General features: G+C 41.7%; 1 protein-coding gene across 1 annotated transcript; it reads right to left on the bottom strand.

The window, feature by feature from the left end:
* Positions 1 to 432: 432 nt before the first annotated feature.
* ndufaf4 (NADH:ubiquinone oxidoreductase complex assembly factor 4) lies at positions 433 to 10,840 on the bottom strand. The gene is made up of 3 exons (XM_078212644.1): positions 10,592 to 10,840; positions 4,002 to 4,096; positions 433 to 2,056 (listed from the first exon to the last, which is right to left on the bottom strand). The coding sequence occupies exons 1-3, from the start codon at positions 10,728 to 10,730 to the stop codon at positions 1,757 to 1,759; spliced, it is 534 nt and encodes a 177-aa protein (XP_078068770.1). The 5' UTR covers positions 10,731 to 10,840; the 3' UTR covers positions 433 to 1,756.
* Positions 10,841 to 22,745: the final 11,905 nt, after the last annotated feature.

Raw genomic sequence — 22,745 nt, 5'->3', positions numbered from 1 at the left:
TGTGAGAAGATGGAACATTTTCAAGTTGCTTAGCTAAGAATTTGGTATTTGAAGGGAGACAGCTGGAAGTTACAATATGTAACACACATCATTTTCATTTCACAAGTTGAAGACCAAGGATGTTAAACTGGCAAGGAAACGGGGCTACAGAACAGTAAGCTGCTCTATAAATTTACAACTGACTTCCCACATTAGTTATATACTTTCCACCATATTTGCAAACTTGTAAAACTCAGGTGAAAAGTTTTAGATTCACAGCCAAAATGTAGTCTCTGGAACATACAACCTAGTTTAAAAAAGTGAAATTGTGTTTGTCAGATGACTATAATTACATCATTCATGCAACTTCATGTTCAAGTTTTCATCTTTGTCAAACTGCTCCCTCTACTGGATATTTTGTATGACAATTTGGTCAGTGACTGCAACGTAGAATTTGAAAATTTGAAATCACAGAAATATTTAATAGCACAGTTTGAACAAATTAGACATATTAGTCCAAAAAATAAGTGCAACTTGATTCATTTCCATCCCCTGCCCCCGCCAAACCCACATAACCAACAGTGGAGCTAAATGTGACAGAAGGGGAAAAGTTATATTTATATGGCAACTTTCACGACCTAAAGGTACTTCTCAGCAAATAACTGACTTTTTAGAAAGATTGCAACGTAGGGAAAGAAGGCAGGCAATTTGTGCATTTGGCCAAATATACAGCAATGAGTTAAAGAACCACAGCGGTGTTGGCTAAGGGACAAATGTTAGCCAGGAGACTGGAGAAATTCGAACTTCTCTGGATAGTACCGTTGGATTTTTTAATGTCAATCCAAGAGGGTAAACGGGAATGGAGCTTATCATCTCACCTATAAAACAACATCTCCAACAGTGCAGCACTCGCTCAGTATTATACCAAAGTGCCAGACTGGATTACGTACTCAAGCCTCTGAAGTGGGTCTTGAACACCATGGCCATTTCCCTCAAGAGGCAAGTAATTTACCTGCATTTATTAATCCGAGGAAACAAACATTCTGAAGCTTCAGCGCTACAAGAAATTGGAACAACCTGAGAGACGCACTGATGAAGAGAGAGGAGAATGAAACCATAGCCTCAGTGAAACTTTATCTCAAATATTTTGCAGACAAAACATTTTAACTGTATCAGTGCATCCAAGGTTAAAGTACATTCACAAGCTTGGAGGAAACAAAAAAATATATATTTGCACTTTACTTGTTATTTTATATTAACAGGACCAAAAAGAGAAAACTCCCTCAAGATACATTACATTGAGGTAACCAGTTTGTTGACCAAGGATTAAACGAACACAATATTACATAGCAAGAGACCTTTACTGAAACCAGGCAGTGAGTAGTCAGTATAAAGCATGATATGGAACTCAGTTTCTAACATGTACTAGAAACTGGAATATACAGTTAACCACAAGCCGGCTAGAGTGGTTGCACATTTCCAAGGTTATGTGTTTGTGAGTTTTAATGTGAAAAACAGATTGTAACTGGGCACTCGGTACAGTATGAACAGTTAACAAATGAAAGACTACACTGCAGTGCTGATAAGCTATTATATCCAGAGTACAGCTTTGTGGTCCTGCACTAGTTCACCCATAGGTCTCAGTAGAAGTCTAATGCTTCTAGTCACAACATCCATACTGTTCCCATAACATTGAAAATCTTAAATATTGTAAAGATATCAAACTCATTTACTGGCAAGAATTTAAATCTGAATAGTCTGAAAGTGTTCATATTTGCTAACTTGCAATTAGACGTTCCTTATTATCATGTTTTGGAGGTAGAACTTTTATTTCAAATGGTTTGAAAAACTCCAACAGTCCTTTAACGTCTTTAAGGTCTAAACTGTAATCTTCAGCTATTTTGTCAACTGTCCATACTTGGGGCTGGAGCTTGTGGTTGTTGAGGATTACAAGAGCCTCCGGTATGCTCAGCTTGCCTTTGGGAACCTTTGTAATGTTGAACAGGTCATAACTCATGGTCGACTTCAGAAGTCTGTGCTCCTGCAGCTGCTTGGATGTTTCAACAGTTTTAAGTCTCTGGAAAAGTGAAATAATAACAGTAAAATATCTGAGACAACAGTAATCATTAAGAAGGAAAACTGTTTTCAGGAACGATGTGTTACAAAATTAAAAGTTATTGCAGCAGATCGGCAATCAAGTCAATTTGTAACTGAGTGGAAACAGAGAAGACCTCTCTAAACATCCATAACTCATCCGCATACATGGGCATGGAGGTGGAAGAGGAGGAGTATATAGACCCAACCATTATTGGGGAGATATTAGGCACATTGCACAAAGCCACATTTACAAATAGTTAAGTTCATTTCAATTGTTTAATTTGGTAAATTAGTCCATTCACTTCCCACAGGGCTGTTGCATTAAGACTTTCAGTACACATTGCCATGTGACCTTCCCCTGCCTGGCATGTGTAATTTTTATGAGGGGTCATTGCATTTGCAATGATCGTCAAGCTTTTCCATCTTGGGGTCCATTTTTCTCAGTTGATTTACACACATTGTCAAGTACTGTGATGAAGAACTAGCATATTGATTCCTGCACTTTATTTCAGCCATGCAGCTTTGCAAATAAAGACAGATTTTCTTATATAAACTTCCAACCTATTGATATTAAAGCAGCTAGCTGCTACACAATTACGAGAGGAAAGGACAACTGCAGCAGTATAATCTGTTAACAAGATTTAATTACTTTTTCTGGATGCATTAATTACGCCCATTTATGCTGTGGCAGGGTGAAGTGTACACATTTTTTATTCATTGCAGGTTAGGCCATCTTTTATTGCCCAAACTGCCATCGAGAAGGTGGTAGTGAGCTGCCTTCTTGAACAGCTGCCATCCATGTGTTGCAGAAGCACCAATGCTGTAAGGAAGGGAGTTCAAGGACTTTGACCCAGTGACAATGAAGGAATGGCGATATATTTCCAAGTCAGGATGGTGAGTAGGGGAATGTCCAGGTGGTGGTGCTCCCATGTGTCTCAGCCTTTGTCCTTCCAGATGGTAGTGGTCATGGGTTTGGGTTTGGAAAGTGCTGTCTAAGGAGCCTTTGTGAGTTCCTACAGTGCATCTGATAGATGGTACACACTGCTGCCAATGTACGTCAGTGGTCGATGTTTAAGATGGTGGGTGCGATGCTAATGAAGCGAGCTGCTATGTCTGCCCCCAAACATCTTTGTGACCTAGAAATTGTCACAGAGAGCCAAGCACTGTTCTCCCTTCTGGAAGACACAGCAGCGAAAGCTTGGCACTTCCTAATTTAATTGCTCCAGAATTGAATTGAGTAGACTGGGAGTCTAATGTGCTTCCAAATCTGGTCCACTGTACTTAGCGCTACATGGAATAAATTAAAGGTGGCGTTACTGTGAGGTTCTCTTGGATATTTTGTTGATTTGAAAAACACCCATTCATTTCCCTACTCCGAAAAGCCCTTTCGTCTGCAGAAGACCTCTAACCCATTGCTAATAAGATGCAAAGTCAATAAGAGAGGCAACTAAAGTAGGTCAGTCAAACAATGCCTGCATCTGCTACTGACATCCAGAAAAAAAAAGGGAACAAAGAATTCCTACTGGATTGGCAAGCCTTTGAAAGAAAAAAAATTAGTACTTCAAATTTTGTTTTAAATTGTCAAAACAGATTGGGGATTAAAGAACTGCAGGAGAGATCTAGAAAAAAGGTGTCCCTTGACACCACTAAGAATCCAAATATCAGGTAGTTTCAATGGAGAGAACAGGAAGAGGAAAATGACAGAAATTCCACAATAATGAGCACAAAAGCTGAATTTAATCATACTGAAAGGTCTTTAAGCAATGTAGGCACATTTGAACGGTAATGCTCATTTTATTCACTGATGCTAGAAACAAAGGGCCAGGAGGAAAATCATTCAGCAAAACACAAGACAAATGAAAGTTTTATCTGCAGCGGTTCAGCATTATATTTTCAGCAAGAGTGCATCTATAACAAATACTTACCTTTGCAGGAATATCCTTCGAATCAACATATACATCTCTGAGTAAAGACAGAAGTTCTTCATTCTTGTTATGAACGTCACGGGCTTCGGGAAGGTCTGTAAAAGAACATTATAATTTAATTGCATGATTCTGAATGAAAGATGCAGCCTGACACCAACTCAGCACAAAAAGAAACCAAGAAAAAAACTGTCTTACCGTGGATCATGTTTCTGAATTAGTAAATTAATCAATCAGGCACAATACAAGAAGTGACTATAATATATCTCAAATTTGGTCCAACAGCTCCCTGCTAATTTCTCGACAACTGGCTTTTTAATTTAATTCAGCAATAGGGTAAATGTGTCAATATTAACCCACATACAAGCAAAGAAATTTTCAAACTCGTCACTGAAATAGACGGTCAGATACATTTTCCCCTTCTTGGCCTATCTGCAGCAACTCCACGGGAAGCAGTTCAAAGAAGACTTACTAGACCAATGTCTGGAATGGGTAGGCTCATCACTTCTGGAGTTTAGGAGAGTAAAAGGTGACTTAATTGAAACACAAGACTCTCAGGGGTCTTGACAGGGTGGACGTGGGAGGATGTAAAACTTGGGGGTCGCTGTTTAAAAATAAGGGGTCACCCATCGAAGACAGAGATGAGGATAATTTTTCTCGCTCAGAGGGTTGAGTGTCTTTGGAGCTCTCTTTCTCAAATGTCAGTGGAAGCAGAGTCTTTGAATATTTTTTCAGGTCGAGCTCGATAGATTCTTGATATACAAGGGGGTGAAAGGTGGGAATGCGGATTGGAGGTTGCAATCAGATCAGCTATGATCTTATTAAAAGACAGAGCAGACTCGAGCAGCCAAGTGGCCTACTCCTCATTCATATATGTAAAGGAAGTTTCAAGCTCATTCCTGAAGTAACTGGGACAGATCAATGGCACCTGAGTATTTGTAGGCTGGATACAGAATTTTGTTTTTTTGCAGAGTATCTAATTAAGGATGAGATTATTAGGGGAGATGATGGCCTAGTGTTATTATCGCTAGACTATTAATCCAGAAACTCAGCTAATGTTCTGGGGACCAGGGTTCGAATCCCACTACGGCAGCTGGTGGAATTTGAATTCAATAAAATATATCTGGAATTAAGAATCTACTGATGACCATGAAACCATTGTCAACTGTCAGAAAAACTCACTAATGTCCTTTAGGGAAGGAAATCTGCCGTCCTTACCTGGTCTGACCTACACGTGACTCCAGAGCCGCAACAATGTGGTTGACTCTCAACTGTTCTCTGAAATGGGCTGGGTGAGATACTCAGTTCAAGGGCAACTAGGGAAGGGAATAAATGCTGGCCAGCCAGCAACACCCATGTCCCACAAATAAATAAAAAAATAGAAAATGTACCTCAATAAATAGGTAAAAGTAGCTAGCACTGATTTCTAAAGAGATGATCGTGCTTGACAATCATCCTAGAACTCCTGAGTTACAGATGTGGTATTTGTGGGAAATGTAGTGGATGTAGTGTGCATGGACTATATTAAAGCATAGGACAAAGTACCACACGAAAGGGTTAGATTAAGAAGTACGGAATTAGGGGTTGCAATTAAAAATTGGTTAGAACTGATCAAATAGAGATAGTGCTTGGAATGCGCTGCCAGAGGAGGTGGTGGAAGCAGGCTCATTAGCAACATTTAAGAGGCATCTGAATGGGTTACGTGAATAGGGAGAGAATAGGGAAATATGGACTGAGTAAGGGCAGAAGGTTTTATTTTAGTTAGGACATCATGATCAGCACAAGCTTGGAGAGTCGAAGGGCCTGTTCCTGTGCTGTATTTTCTTTGTAAGACAGTCTCTCAATCTGGCTAGCACTGAGTACTGGTGTTGCAAAGGACTTGATTCTGAAGCCACTTCTTCTCACTGCCTATTTTGTAATCCATCAAAAGGCATTAATGGATACCTTGAAGTGTAATCCCAGTTGCAAATCTCCAAAGTATATTGGCACTCATCAAGCAGAAACAACTTCGCTGGCTCGGGCACATTTGCAGTATGGAAGACAGTCACATACCCAAGGATGTGCTGTATGGCGAGGTAGCCAGAACCAGCTGACCAGTAGGACCCCAAAGATGTCCACTTTGAGGATGCTTGAAGGCCCTAAACATACATTTCCACACCTGTAAGACATTAGCCAACCGGGACACTTACCAACCTGAGCGAAATGGCTTGGTCACTTGGGATCTAACAAGTGCCACCATGACGATCAGTGGCTGCAACAGTGTGGCACAGGCATCAACACCAAAAACAACCCACAACGACACCTGATAACCACTTCATATGCTTCACTTGTGGCAGAATCTGCCTCTCGTGGATTGGTGGCTTCAGCCATCAGCACCGGAGCACCAGATGAAGCTACCCCAACCCTAATAAATTTGATTTGCTTCATGACCATCACCTCATGCAGATTTCCACAATACCGAATGTTTACCAGTAATTTGCACATAGGCCCAGAGGAACAGTTGTGGATAATACCAAAATAGGAAGTTCATTGTTTAGAAGAGCAAAGGAAGCTGAGAAAAAGAGTCTGGTGCTGAAATCGGAGAACTGACAAATAAATTAGATAAAATTCAATTTCAGTAGTCATGACATGACATATTCTGAAACGGCGGCACAGTGGCAAGCACAGCACCAGGGATCCAGATTCAATTCCGGCCTCGGACGATTGACTATCTGTACGGTGTTTGCACATTCTCCCAGTGTCTGCATGGGTTTCCTCTGGGTGCTCCGCTTTCTTCCCACCCTCCAAAGGTGTGCAGGTTAGGTGGATTGGCCATGCTAAATTGCCCCTTTGTGTCAGGGAGGTTAGTGGGGTAAATACATGGGGTTACAGGGATAGGGCCTGGGTGGAATTGCTGTGGGTGCGGGCTTGATGGGCTGAATGACCTCCTTCTGCACTGTAAGGATTCTATGAAAGAAGAAATAACAGCAGGAACTGACATAATTAGCCAGGTGTTAGTGAAGATTAAAGGGATATGGGGATACAGGCTCACATGACATTAAAGGCAGCACCTCAGATTAATAAGACTTTATTAAAGATACTGAGATTGAAAAGGATGAGGCCCGGAATGGGCATATATAAATAAAAAGGAAGGTTTGAAAGCTTGCAGCTTTGTGTTAGCACAATGTAGATGTTGAGGCAATATGATGGCTCTTGGTCTAGCAACTCCCAAGAGAGCTCCTGTGCACCTATAGAACTTGAATTTCCCTCTGTCTATTACAGCATACATTTTGGCTGCTGCTCCAAACCAGAGTTGATCATTTACTCCCCTTTAGGTGGTTCAACCTTGCACAATGTCCCAAGGTGCTGCACAGGAGTGCAATTAAACCATGTTAAAGTCACTATATAAATGCAAATTGATGCTGCTAATATGCTAGAGATTTTTACAATCACAAAAGGATGGGGTAGGATCGACACAAGTAGATTATCTCTGGTAGTTGAAGGATTCAGGTTGAGAGTCACAGATGAAAGCTAAATTGCAGGGGATTTAGGATAAATCAAAAGAAACTCTTCACACAGTTGAGGGGCTGCAGAATTCACTTTCAGAAATAGCAGTTAGCAAAAGCTGTCAATATCCAAGATTGGATTAAATAAATAGATTAAAGAAAAAGAGGCCACAGAGACCTAGCAACGAGGCAGGTAAACGTTATCAGAATTGCGTGTTTGTAAGTAAAGTAAACATCGACATCTACACTTTGGGCCAATTGGCCCTCTGTGTCGTAAGGTTGATGTATTTCTATATATTAAAGGCTGGTGTATGAACAAGAGCTGAGAACGTGCCAACTGGTACAACAACAGCTGATCTATGTGTCCAATCAGAGTGAAGCGACAGTCAACAAACCAAGTTGAACTATTATATAATATTATATACACATACACACACAACTAAAAAAATTAAACACAAAATCCGAGAAATCAATTCTTCAGATTTCTAGACACCGCACTCTTAATTACTGCACCCAGAATTCAGCAGAAAGACACAGGGCACTATCTACGTGCTGGGAACAGATTAAAGAATCAAGAGACTGATCCCTAAAATCAGAGAACTGAAATATCAGGGAAAAAAACTGAAGAAACTCTAGACTTGTCTTAAAAGAACATGACCTTCTCTGACAGGAATATAATTTATGTACTACATAGACAAAGTATAAATCAATTAACTCATTGCAACATGGGTTTTAAAACACAGCACTACATTGAACAGTACCACTAAACAAAATCACAAGGGCACTCCATGGAGTGTATACTCCTGACAACTTTTTCAACCCCGCATTATTACAATTATGCAGCTCTTCCTCGAAGCTTTTTGCTGCTTGGCTGATGCTCTGTAACTATAAAAACTGAAAAAAGAAATAGATTTATTACAAGATTCCATCTCACTGAGAAAGCTTCAGGCCAATCCACCAACAACAACCTGCTCTGAAAACTCTGCTCACATTTTGACAGCTGTGACAAATTCCACCATTGCAGCTGAGACAATCCACAACATTCCAAAACAACATACTAAATAATACAACCCACAAAAGTCAATTACCCAATCTCCCAATGTTACCAAATTCCTCTTAAAAAAATGCCAGAATCTGGATCCAGATCTGCGACTTTGGCAAAAATTAATCAGGTTGTCCTTGGGCCATACTCTACCAAATATCTAAGCTTGTCAAAGTCCCTCAGTTTTTAAAATATATGGTTTACAAACAGATCAACAGGGCCAAACATCGGCCCGATTCTTCTGAGGAGTGGTAATAATCGTCAGATTGCTGCTGTGTCAAGAAATTTCCATGACCTGATGCTGCTCCAAATTTCTACTGGGGTCCTCTGAACACAGCTCTCCCAGAAAAATGGAGCACAGCATCTCTCCTAGAATTCCATCGGATCTTAGTAGAGTCAGGGAAAGACAAGTCCCCAACATCCCTCTTTTTCAGCACCAGCTGCTTTATGGTAAATTTAAATATCCAGTCTGAAGGCAAGTGAAGGGATGAGGTGGGTAGTCAGGTCGGGAAGTACTTGTGTTGAGAGAAGAGTTGGGGAAACTATGGGTGCACGATTGGGAGGGCCAATTTTGTAGTGACCCAGGATTTCAACTAGGTTTTAACTGCTCTAACGTTTCCTTAGTTAGGCATGTACGAAGGAACTGTCCAAATCTAACTCAGAGTCAGAGACATTCAGAGCACATGGGGGAGCAGGGGAATTACCCATTGGAACTTGAAATTTCCCGCATGATTTCTGGGTTGGGACTAACACGGTTTCATAGAATCCTTACAGTCCAGAAAGAGGCCATTTGGCCAATCAAGCCAGGCCCTATCCCCGTAACCCTACACATTTACCCTGCTAATCTCCCTGACACTAAGGGGCAAATGAGCATGGCCAATCCACCTAACCTGCACATCTTCGGCGTGTGGGAGGAAACCGGAGCACCCGGAGGAAACCCACGCAGACATAGGGAGAATGTGCAAACTCCACACAGACAGCGACCCGAGCCAGGATTCGAACCCAGGTCCCTGGAGCTGTGAAGCAGCAGTGCTAACCACTGTGCTACCGTGCCGCCCCTAATCCATCTAACCTGCACCGGAGCACCCGGAGGAAACCCACGCAAACACGTGGAGAATGTGCAAACTCCACACAGTCACCCAAGGCTGGAAATGAACCCAGGTCCCTGACGCCGAGAATCCATGATGTGGAGAATCAGCAGTGCTAACCTTGGAGGCACCTTGCCACCCATTTCCTGGCATGCATCTTTAGTTTGGCCCATTGCCTCCACCAGGCAATTACACTTGGTCTGGTTCAGCCAGACAATGGCTGGGAGAGGAATTAATACAAGTGAAGGCTGTGTTAGGAAGTGAAAATTACAGCTTTCATTTTCATGTTGTGACAAATTGTGATTTATTAGAATTTATATTGAACAAGCAACCTGAAAGTACACAGGCAATAGGATCAGGATGGGCAACAGGCAAACTGCAAAAAAACTCCAACTCCAGTAACATCACCATCCAAGATATAGTGACCTTGAAACACGCATTATTGCACTGTTACCATGGTGTAATTTTAATTTCATTTTAAGTACGGTAATTATCTCCAGGAGTGATCACAGCAGTCGGTAAGGTCAGCCCTCACTATGAAGTTTCGCAATCTGTACTGTTCACAATTTACAATTAATGGGGAGTAGAATCTCCTGTACGGATTAAACCAGATACCTATTTAGGTTTATTCTAAGGCCAGAGGAAAGGGTGCTGCACATCAAACATTACGGGGATTTTAACTTCAATAAAAATAAATCACAGGGAACCATACTACATAAAATTGGTCTTCCCAGTTACATTGGAAAAAGAATTAAAGCCACGTTAGGCTGATGGTAGTCACACAACCTCCAGATCACCTTGACCTCCCTCCCAGCCTCATACAAACTAACTTGGTCTGCAAAACAAAAATCTCTCAAGTTTTGGAAACTGCGGAAAAGCAGCACAGAAGGGAGAGAGAGAGAGCACAAGAGAGAGGAAAGGGGACGGCTGGGTTTGACTGGGAGTTTCGGCCCAGCTGGCGTTGACTGCAGCCCTCACCGCTGAGCTTCTGCTGCTTCATCAGCGCCTGGTTGCCCGGGTGCCGCGGGGCGCTGGTCGGCTTCTGCTTGCCGATCTCCACGTGCGCCCTGTTCTCCAGGTTGAAGTTCCGTATCGCCCGTGTCAGACGCCCCCCCATTGTTACATCCTTCCCCGGGCAACGTTCCGAAGAGCTGCTCGTGTCCCGGGCCAGGCTTCTCAACAGCTCCCACCCCCCGACTTTCCCAGGCAGTCCCCGCGGGCTCTTGTCAGACCAAAGACTTTCCCCTCCATGCAAAAGATAAAACACCCAGCTGCAAATACCGGTCTCAGCAAGAGCTACCGCCGCCTACTGACAAGCAGGGCAGGAGGAATTGGCTTGTAAATTGAGCGGGTGGTTTCAGGTGACCATGCTCAGAAGACTTGATTAAAATATCGACCAAGCTCAATTCGCATTCAGCATCATTTCCCTCTCTGTATAATTTGTAGTTATGGAGTACCTTTAAAGTAGAAAACATCACAAGACTGTTCACAGAGATGATAAAGAATGTTCGTTTCTGCAAATTTGGAAGGCAGTTAGATGAAAGTTGCGCTTCATCTTGGCTCATGTTTGTAAATCTTTGACTCCCTTCTACAGGGTCGTGAAAAAAAGTGTTAACTGGCTTTCCTTTTTATATTTTCCTTTAAACAAAATTGTTTCGTGATTCGAACAAAGTCTGACAATTTGAAACGTGGTATTCAACACCTGTATTTATAAATATAAACTGTGAATTTGCTTGCAATTGTACAGTTAGACAAAATAAATGATATAAACTTTTATCTTGTAATCCACCTCCACCCCTCCATTTCTCATCTAGGTTAATCAAATAGGTGGCCTGGTGGCATCATCACCAGACTTCAGCCAATGTTCTTTGGGCCTGGGTTCGAATCCCACCACAGCAGATGGTGGAATTTGAATTCAATAAAAAAATATCTGGAATTAAAAATCTACTGATGACCATGAAATCATTGTCGATTGTTGGAAAAACTCATCTGGTTCACTAATGTTCTTTCGGGAAGGAAATCTGCTATCCTTACTTAGTCTGGCCTACATGTGACTCCAGAGCCACAGCAATGTGGTTGACTCTCAACTGCCCTCAGGCAACGAGGAATGGATCATAAATGTTGGCCACCTAGCGACGCCCATGTCCCACGAATGAATATAGGCTGATGCTTCATGGCCTCATCCAAAAACACAATGGGCAGAATTTTATGGCTCGCTCAAGCAAGACCGGAAATTCCCACCCGAGGTCAATGGACCTTTCCGTTGTCCGCCCCTCGCCCGCTCCAATTCTGTGACGGGTGGGATGGTAAAATTCCAATGAATGTTCCTTTCCACATTGTAAGATGACTTAAATCCACCTTTTAATGGACATTAATACAATATGTGGAATATGTACAAAACTGGCTGAAATACAGACAAACTTAAAATTCTATGCTTCAAAACACATGGACTTAAAATGGCTGCAGACAAGATATCAAGATATTGACAGATAAAGAGATACACAGCCTTATCAAATCCGTCTAGGAGTTGCTTGAGCAGACAGAGAACAATGAGTCATGGCAAAACTAGCCTGCTAGTTATGCAAAAATTGGCACTTGTCAAAGCTTTGACAAAGGGTCACCTGGACCTGAAATATCAGCTCTTTTCTCTCCTTGCAGATGCTGTCAGACCTGCTGAGATTTTCCAGTATTTTCTCTTTTGGTTTCAGATTTCAACATCCGCAGTAATTTGCTTTTTTACACATTATAGACTCCAAGTTGTCTGTGAAATCCAACAAAGGTTTGGGCCCAGGCTGTGTCTTGCAAAACCATCTCGATGGGAAAGAGATCAACACCTCCTGAGGACCATCAAAACCATTTTGCACATCATCACACCAAGCACTCATCAAAATTCAATCGACCTTTGAGAGAAGCCTGCCAGAAATTCAAAGGCTGCATCGTTTTAAAATTGGATAAAGACAAAGGATACGTGACTCTTTTAACCAGAGCACAAGGGTGGTTCACTTCTCCACAACTACAGCCAAGGACTCTTCTCCAAGCAGAACAAACCAAATTTGACTGAGCCGCAGCCTTTATGGAGCGTAAAGGAGAACTTGCCCTGTCTACATAAACGAGGACGAAGGAGAAAGGGTCGAGAGCTTCAACCTGTCCTGGTCCCCCCATGCTGACACTATAGTTAAGAAAGCCCACCAACGCCTCTACTTTCTCAGAAGACTAAGGAGATTTGGCATGTCAGCTACGACTCTCACCAACTTTTACAGATGCACTATAGAAAGCATTCTTTTTGGTTGTATCACAGCTTGGTATGGCACCTGCTCTGCCCGAGACCGCACGGAACTACAAAAGGTCGTGAATGTAGCCTAATCCATCATGCAAACCAGCCTCCCATCCATTGACTCTGTCTACACTTCCCGCTGCCTCGGCAAAGCAGCCAGCATAATTAAGGACCCCACGCACCCCAGACATTCTCTCTTCCACCTTCTTCCTTCGGGAAAAAGATACAAAAGTCTGAGGTCACGTACCAACCGACTCAAGAACAGCTTCTTCCCTGCTGCTGTCAGACTTTTGAATGGACTTACCTTGCACAAAGTTGATCTTTCTCTACACCGTAGCTATGACTGTAACACTACATTCTGAACTCACTCATTTTCTTCTCTATGAACAGTATGTTTTGTCTGTACAGCGCACAAGAAACAATTCTTTTCACTGTATGTTAATACATGTGACAATAATAAATCAAATCAAGTCAAATCAAATCAAAGATCCAAGACACAAGAAACCACATTTTCGGCACAACTCCAAACTGAAGGCCTGAGTCGCACAGCAAAGATTTTTATATCTACCTCACTACACAACCAAGGTGCATGACCCTTGAAGGCAAGATGGCCCGCCCTGACCTTTTCATAAAGACAGCACTGCCTCTTTGATCCCAGGAGTGTTGAGTATAATCTACAGTCTCCAGAAATCTCCAATTAGCCAAGTGTTGAGCAAGGGTGGTTGGGAATTGTCTAAAATTGTGTAACCCTAAAAATGTCCGTTGTGTCATTATAGTCTCTTCCTTCCATAGCGTAGCAACTGGTTATGTATGCATATTGACAGGTCTGGTTAATTTCATTCCATCCTGAATAAAATTTGGCCTTTGGTGTCACCCACTCATCTCTCTTTTCATTCTGGTGGATCACAGAGTTAGAACATGATTCCGAAGTCTAAAACAGTAGGGGTTCGGGTGGCTCGAAAACACTCACTCAAGCAGGTTCACTGGTCAGGCATAAACAGTGGCTCACTTTCTCTCTCTCCTGTGAAGTCGTCCTAGTGTGACACTTCTGTCGTTTCCTCTACCTGCAGGAGAGATACACACATCCAAGAGTGGTAGCGGAGACAACCACGTGTGGAGTAAAAGACCCCCTACAATATGAATGGTGAGGACAGCCAGCTCTACCTCATCAAAACCTCTCTCAATCCCTTTGCTGTCTCTAAATTATTGGTTCTTTATAGTTGTTCTTGTGGTGTGAGTGTCACTGGCAGGGCTAGCATTTATTGCCTAACCCAGGCAGTGGGTCGCCTTTTTGAACCGCTGCAGCCAGTGTGGTATAGATACACCACAGTGTTGTTAAAGAGGGGGTTCCACATTTTGACCAAGTGACAGTGAAGGAATGGCAATATAGTTCCAAGTCAGAATGGTCTGTGGCTTGGAGGGGAACTTGCAGGTGGTGGTGTTCCCATATGTCTGCTGCCCTTCTCGATGGTAGAAGTTGCAGATTGGAAAGGTGCTGTTGAAGGAGGCTTGAAGAGTTGCTGCTGTGCATCTTGTAGATGGTACACACTGCTGCCAATAAACACTGGTGTTAGAGGGAATGGATGCTTCAGGTGGTGGTGCCATTCACCAAAGCAGGCTGCTTTGTCTTAGATGGTGTCCAGCTCCTTGAGTATTTTGAAACTGCACTCATCCAGACAAATGGAGAGTATTTCATCACACTCCCCACCTGTGACTTGTAACGACTGGGGAACAGACTTTTGGAAGTAAGGAGATAAGTTATTTGCCTCAAAATTCCTAGCCCCTGACTTGCTTTGTAGCCACAGTGTACATATGGCTGTTCCAGTTCAGTTTCTTGTCAATGGGAACCCCTAGGATGTTGATGTAAATGCATTGGAAGCAGTTTGAGAATGTTTACTTGTTGGTGGTGGATTCAGTAATAGCAATGCCATTGAATATCAAAGACAGGTGGTTATATTCTCTCTTATTAAAAATGGTTATTGTCTGGCACTTGCGTGGTGCAAATGTAACTTGCCACTTATCAACCCAAGCTTTAATCATAGAATCATAGAATCTCTACAGTGCAGAGGAGGCCATTCAGCCCATTGAGTCTGCACCGATAACAGTCCCACCTAGGCCCTATCTCCGTGACCCCATATATTTACCCTGCTAATCCCTCTAACCTATGCATCCCGGGATGTTGTCCAGATCCTGCTGCATATGGACATGGACTGCTTCGGTGTTTGAGGAGTTACAAATGGTGCTGAACATTGCGTAATCATCAGCAAACATCTTCATTTCGAATCTTATGATAGAGGGAAGGTCGTTTATGTAGCAGGTGAGGTTATTTGGGCCCTGGATACTATGCTGAGGAAATTCTGCAGTGATGCCCGGGGACTGAGATGATTGACTTTCGCCACAACCATCTTACTTTTGTGCTAGGTATGACTCCAACCAATGGGAAATTCAACCCCCCCCCACCCCCGCCACCCCACCCCACCATCTCCCATTGACCTCAATAACTAGGGCACTTTGGTGTTACACTCAATCAAATATGGAACATGAACTGAATATTGGTGAACAGGTTTTCTTCTGAGCAAGTGTGACTTGATAGTTCTCTTAAGAACATCTCTATCGTTTTCATGATGATTGAGAGTAGACTGTTGGAACAGTAGTTGGCTGGGTTGGATTTGTCCTGCAGCTTGTGAATAGGACAATTTTCCACAATGTCAGTTAGTTTCCAAAGTTGCAGCTATACTGGAACAGATTAACTAAGGGAACAACTAGTTCTTGAGCACAAGCCTTCAGTACTACACTGGCATGTCGACAGGGTCCATTGCCTTTGCTGTGTTGCTTGTCTGACATCTAGTACTGGATGAGCAGAAATTTCCTCCAACAAAATCTTGGGAATGCTGAAACCATTGTTTCCGCTTCCCTCCTCTGCAAATATCGCTGCCTTACTACCTACTATCCCTCTTTCCAGCAACTGTCTGAGGCTTACCGTATTTGGCATGTCATATTTGGGCGTGAGTTGAGCTTCCAAGACACATCCCAACTGTGAATAAAACCATTTATTTCCACCTCCCTTTCCACCAACTCTGCTCCTCTGCCATTAGCTGTGAAAGCTAAACTCTGGAAGTCCCTCCCTAGTCTTCTACATTCCTCTGACTCTCTTCCCTCATTTAAGATGCTCCTTAAAATCTACCTCCTTGACCAAACTTTTTTTCTTGGGAGTCATTGTCTGATAGAGTCATTACAGCACAGAAGAGGCCATTCGGAGCAATTGACTCAGTCCCTTTCCTCCACCGTGTCTCCGTTACCTGTAAATTTATTTCCCTCAAGTGCCTATCCATTTTCCTTTTGAAATCATTAAACGCCTTTGTTTCCAACATCCTTGTAGGCAGTGAGTTCTAGGTCATTACCACTCACTGTGTAGAATCTTCAAATTTCCCCCTCAATCTCATGCCTCAAACCTTAAATCTGTGCTTCTAGTCCTTGGAAACATCAGCAAATGGCAACATCTTTGTCTACCTTATCCAAACCTGTCATAATCTTGTACATCTCTATCAAATCTCTGCTCAGTCTCCTTTACTCCAAGGAGAACAACCTCAGCTTCTCTAACCTAATTCTATAATTAAAATCCCCCATCCCTGGATTAATTCTTCTTCCCTATTACTTCCTTTTGTGATTTGGTATTAAATTTGGTTTGATAATGTGACAGTGAAGTGCCTCAGGATGTTTTACTATTGAGAGAAACTGATGAGGTAGTGGAGATGTCACTGAACTTGTGATCCAGAGATTCCGGCTGATTCTCTGGGGCCATGGGTTCAAGTCCCACCATGGCAACTGGTAGAATTTAAATTCAATTAATAAAAGCTGGAATACAAAGCCAGTCACAGTAATGGTGACCATGAAACTATCATTGATTGCCGCTAAAAATCCAAGTGGTTCACCAATGCCCTCTAGATAGGGAAGCCTGCCATCCTTACCTGGTCTGGTCCAACTTGAAGTGGTTGACTTTTAACTGCCCTCTGAAATGGCCTAGTGAGCCACTCAGGTCAAAGGACCATTAAGGATGAGCGAAACACAATGGTGGCCTTGCCAGCGATGCACGCATCCCATGAAAGAATGAATAAATTTTAAAAACTATGTTAAAGGTGCTATATAAATGCAATTCATTACTGATGCAGATTCTTACATGGCACTCAGGTTTGGCACTGTCATAAGTGGGGATTTTTATACTTACTTGGGCAGTTTTGTCAATGAAGAATGAAGAATTCTTGTGGATTCATTTTTTTTTCCTTTGAATGAGTAATTTATTTTCTGTAAAATCAGGGTCACTGTCAGAATGCTGTATCTCAACATTACTCACATCTCACGGAGCGATTAGTAAATGGTCTGTAGTTTACTATCTTCACCGGTTAGACACTGCTGATTCAATTGAGCTTCTACATGCTATTAGAAACTTATATTACATTATGGTTAGCTATAAAATAGTTCAACACAATGCAAAAATGGAACATCTAGATATGTGTTTTTACCTGAAGGTGACAAGGACAAAACAAAGCAGCTAGGTCACTGTAGCTCATTCTATTACATGTACAGTCAGAATTCAGGTATCTGCCCTACTTTTGCAAAAATGGACAAAAAAATAAATAAAATAAACCTTGAGGAATGCGATTGATATAGACAAATTTATAGTTATGATTTTATTGGCTTTGACTTCTGAGGAATTATGATTCACATATACACAGTATTATTCTTGTCTTCATGAAACATCCTGTGAGGCAACGAAGACCTCACCCAGTATATTTTTATTAAATATATACATATATACCAGCCTCCCATCCATCGACTCTGTCAACACTTCCCGCCGCCTCGGCAAAGCAGCCAGCATAATTAAAGACCACATGCACCCCAGACATTCTCTCTTCCACCTTCTTCCTTCGGGAAAAAGATACAAAAGTCTGGGGTCATGTACCAACCGACTCAAGAACAGCTTCTTCCCTGCCACTGTCAGACTTTTGAATGGACTTATCTTGCATTAAGTTGATCTTTCTCTACACCCTAGCTATAACTGTAACACCACATTTTGCACTCTCTCGTTTCCTTCTCTATGAACAGTATGTTTTGTCTGTATAGCGTGCAAGAAACAATACTTTTCACTATGTTAATACATGTGACAATAATAAATCAAATCAAATTAAATCAAATCAGTTATCCTCATTGCTATTTCTAAAATTTTATAAACTGGACAAAGACATTTTAAAATGGCTGAAGCTATGTCTGTCTGTGAACAAAAGGAGCTCCCAAGGCAGTATCACAGAAACTTGCACCTTGTTATTTCTGAAGAGACACTAACCACCCCCTGTCCATTGCAGAGACCAAACACAAAGAGAACTGTACAAAGACCATCTGCATTTTTATGAGCCAGGCTGGCCTATTCATCTGTTAGGACAAAGGGCCACATAACCTTCCTCTCAAGTCTTAATGGTTGGAACATTTGACCATCTTGGGGACCCTGACAGGGGATACACTTCTTTGTCAAAGTCACTACAAAGAAGTCAGAATCATGTGATATGGCCCTTTAGCTTGTCTAACCAGTAATATTGCCTTGCTATAATACAAAACTCAGTCTATCATTTTTCCATCTAACTAGCAGCAATACGGGAAAAGGGCTCTGCCCAGACTGAATACCTGGCCCCAACAATGCTGTCTCTACTGGAACTTTGGTAGTATCACCTGCAAGGCTAATTCTCCATTCTCATCGTGGGAATTGTGAAAGAAAAGTGAAGTGTGTATTAGTTTTCAGCCTACTGACTTCTATGAAGGATAACCTCATTAGACTTTGATTCTGGACTCTGGAATCCACGCGAAACACCATTTCTTTTCAGTGGTTGTTGCAATGTAAATCTTTTTCTCTATCCCTCTTTTTCTGTATGAATGTGAAGGGGCTACACTGCAACCCGCCTCCTATGTTTTGCAAATAAACTAACCCTTTGAGTTCATCTTATCACAAGTTTTCTGTGCAGTCAATAATAGAAATTGGATTACACCAAAACCAAGGGGCTGGGAAATACACCACCGCTTATAAAGAGGGAAACAAATTAAAACACCTTTCTGTTTATCGCAGGTAGTGGGAAGAAAAATCAGTGAGGTTTAAGTTAATCCCTTCCAGTTTGTAACAATCCATTATTGATATTACATCCATGTCACAAACTGACAATATCTCAGGCTCTATATGTCACAAGCCCATCATTCCTTTATTTCTTATGTACACCTATATCTTAAAATGGAACCACAATGATTAAAAATAAATATTTACTATTTTAAATGTACAAGCAAGCCAGAGGATGTGTTATTTCATGGTAGGAAAGCTACATCTAAAATTTTCTTTTGCGCCAGCCATTGAATTTTTAAACAGCAGTACTTTACCTTTTTCAACCTGATAAACCGTGAAGGGTGTTTTGTACTGGTTACTGAAAGAGCTACTGAGTTACAGTATTTTAATGGTAACTCTAATTTTAAGCAGTGCATATAAGCAGAATATCTGCCAACTGTGCAGTTAGTTGTGAGCAACCAGCTAAAGAATATTGATACCTTAACACGCACTGTTGATTAAAATTGAGGCTAACTCCAACACTCTTTCTCATTCTCCTTAATTTTGTCTCAGGCCATTAAATCTCTCAAAACAATTTCTAATGTTCCCTTTTCCTTTTTTTTTGTATCTTTTTTTTATACTTTTCCAATTCAATCAAATCAAATCCAATTCAGAGTCTCAACAAGTTGAGACATTTCAGATCCAGGCTGACAAGACAGGGTGAGCGACCAAACCACCCTGTCCTGGGCCTGATCTACATGAGCCAAGCTGATTGGAGAAGGGGGAGGTTCCTCCTCCAAGACTTGGGCTCATTTGCATCTTAGCCAAAAGGCCGAGATGCCGCTTTTAAAAATTGCTTCATATGCAACATATGAAGCTTCAATGTAACCTAATGACCTCAACCAAGTGCAGCATCCTCTCCATACTACACTTGATCTTAGCCAAAAGGCCGAGCCACTTGATCTTAGCCAAAAGGTTTAGCAGCATGACGCAGTGATAAACATGTTTGCCTGACAATCCTTAATCTGGGTTCAATTTTTCACCTTCCATTTACTTCTCAGCCCTCAATTTAGTAATCTCACCTTTGAGTAACAAAGTTGTGAATTCAAACAGCACTCCAGGGACTTGTGCATGAAATCCTCTACACTAACACTTCACTGCAGTTCTGCATTGTTAGAGGTGCCATTTTTCAGATGAGGCACATACGTAAAAGATCCCATGCCACTATTTGGAGAAGAGCATGTGTTCCCTTGATGTCACGACCAATATTTATCTCTCAGCCATCAAAACTGACAACCTTGTCATTTATTACTTTGTTTCTGAGCAAATTGGTTGTTGCTTTTCTCTAGTCCACAAGAGTCACTGCACATTAAAAAAATTTCCACTATTGGCTGTGCAATGCTTTCGGATGTTCTAAGACTATGATAAGTACAAGTTCTTCTCTATCCTTTTCTTTCATTGCATATGATGCTTTAATAATCTCTTTCATGGTTTCTCTCTCTCTCTCCTCTTGCTCCTGGACTGAATCTCTATTTTTTGTCTATTGTTCTTTTTTTCTCAAAATAACTTTTTGAAAATAATTCACCTACAAAAACTTAACTCAACGAAATTGGAAAAATTATGCTTTTACCTTGTGTTGAAATCAGTAGGAAAATTATCATTGAAGCTTTTCTGCCAATGAGCTTTGAGTAAAGTACTGATTGGTTCTATAGTCAAATAGATGCATGTTGGAAGTTTTTACCATAGAATGTTTGCAGTCTCTGCCTGTAGCATGCTGTGAATTGTACATACAAATGCTTGCTGAGAGTTGTAGTTGAAACCTCAGCTGACATGGGGATTGCTTAGCACGAGGGGACATAGCTTTAAATTGAAGGGTGATAGATATGGGACAGATGTCAGAGGTAGGTTCTTTACTCAGAGAGTAGTAAGGGCGTGGAATGCCCTGCCTGCAACAGTAGTGGACTCGCCAACATTAATGGCATTTAAATGGTCATTGGATAAACATATGGATGATATTGGAATAGTATAGGTTAGATGGGCTTCAGATTAGTTTCACAGGTCGGCGCAACACCGAGGGCTGAAGGGCCTGTACTGTGCTGTAATGTTCTAAGTTCTAATATCTTGAATCAGAGGTACAGCCCTTCAATAGAAACTGCTATTTGAAATATTGTAGATACAGAAGATGCTATGGTAATTTTTAAACATATATTTAATATAAAAGCAAAATATTGCTGGAAATCGGTTGAAGGCTTGTTTAGATTCAAAACCCACTGTTTCTCTCCACAGATGTTGCCAGACTTGCTGAGTTTATTCAAAATTTGTTTTTATTTTAGAAATATTCAATGTTTTATTATTTCCAGTAATGAGTTTCTCAGATAAAGTTCAAAACAGCCTCTGAAAGAATGAAAAAGAAGTGTTATTTTAGTGGTTTACCATCCTTTTTTTATACTTCATATTTTTTTCCATTCTTACTTGCTTGTTAGTGCCTGGTAGTTTATTTGTGATTTATTATTGTTGTTTCACAAATGCGCAGGTATGACACAGAAATTTGGACTTTTACAGATGTGGTACTGACAATGTGATAGATAAAATTTATACTGGATAGAAAAGTACCGACTCAAAAATACCGACAGAAAAGTATGGACTTGAACAGCTTCTTCCCTGCTGCCATCAGACTTTTGAATGGATCTACCATGCATTAAGTTGATCTTTCTTTACACCCTAGCTATGACTGTAATACTACATTCTGCACTCTCATTATGAAGTGCTTCGAAAGGTTAGCCATGGCACGAATCAATTCCAGCCACCCGGACTACCTGGATCCACTACAGTTTGCCTACCGCCGCAACAGGTCCACAGCAGACGACATCTCCCTGGCTCTGCACTCAACCCTGGAACACCTAGATAACAAAGACACCTATGTCAAACTCCTATTTATAGACTACAGCTCAGCCTTCAACACTATTATTCCCATGAAACTCATCTCCAAACTCCGTGGCCTGGGCATCGACTCCTCCCTCTGCAACTGGATCCTGAACTTCCTAACCCACAGACCACAATCAGTAAGGATAGGCAACAACACCTCCTCCACGATCATCCTCAACACCAGTGCCCCACAAGGCTGTGTTCTCAGCCCCCTACTATACTCCTTATACACCTATAACTGTGTGGCCAAATTCCTCTCCAATTTGATTTTCAAGTTTGCTGACACTACCACCGTAGTGGGTTGGATCTCAAACAATGACAAGACAGAGTACAGGAATGAGATAGAGAATCTGGTGAACTGGTGAGGCAACAATAATCTCTCCCGCAATGTCAACACAACGAAGAAGATTGTCATCGACTTCAGGAAGCGTAAAGGAGAACGTGCCCCTGTCTACATCAATGAGGGTGAAATAGAAAGAGTCGAGAGCTTCAAGTTTTTAGGTGTCCAGATCACCAACAACCTGTCCTGGTCCCCCCATGCCGACACTATAGTTAAGAAAGCCCACCAATGCCTTTACTTTCTCAGAAGACTAAGGAAATTTGGCATGTCAGCTACGACTCTCACCAACCATAGAAAGCATTCTTTCTGGTTGTATCACAGCTTGGTATGGCTCCTGCTCTGCCCAAGACCTCAAGGAACTACAAAAGGTCGTGAATGTAGCCCAATCCATCATGCAAACCAGCCTCCCATCCATTGACTCTGTCTACACTTCCCACTGCCTCGGCAAAGCAGCCAGCATAATTAAGGACCCCACGCATCCCAGATATTCTCTTCCTTCGGGAAAAAGATACAA

The sequence above is a fragment of the Mustelus asterias genome, chromosome 5, assembly GCF_964213995.1.
Source record: "Mustelus asterias chromosome 5, sMusAst1.hap1.1, whole genome shotgun sequence".
NCBI classification, from domain to species: Eukaryota; Metazoa; Chordata; class Chondrichthyes; order Carcharhiniformes; family Triakidae; genus Mustelus; species Mustelus asterias.
Note: the sequence above shows the minus strand (reverse complement) of the source record. Positions and strands in the feature narration are given on the sequence as shown.

What these genes read in the sequence shown, in the direction of transcription:
- ndufaf4 (XM_078212644.1), bottom strand. Translation starts at nt 10,730, where the DNA reads ATGGGGGGGCGTCTGACACGGGCGATACGGAACTTCAACCTGGAGAAC. An exon ending in GAAGCAGCAGAAGCTCAGCG is followed by an intron (nt 4,097 to 10,591) that starts GTGAGGGCTGCA and finishes GTTCTTTTACAG; the next exon opens with ACCTTCCCGAAGCCCGTGAC. An exon ending in CGAAGGATATTCCTGCAAAG is followed by an intron (nt 2,057 to 4,001) that starts GTAAGTATTTGT and finishes TCACTTTTCCAG; the next exon opens with AGACTTAAAACTGTTGAAAC.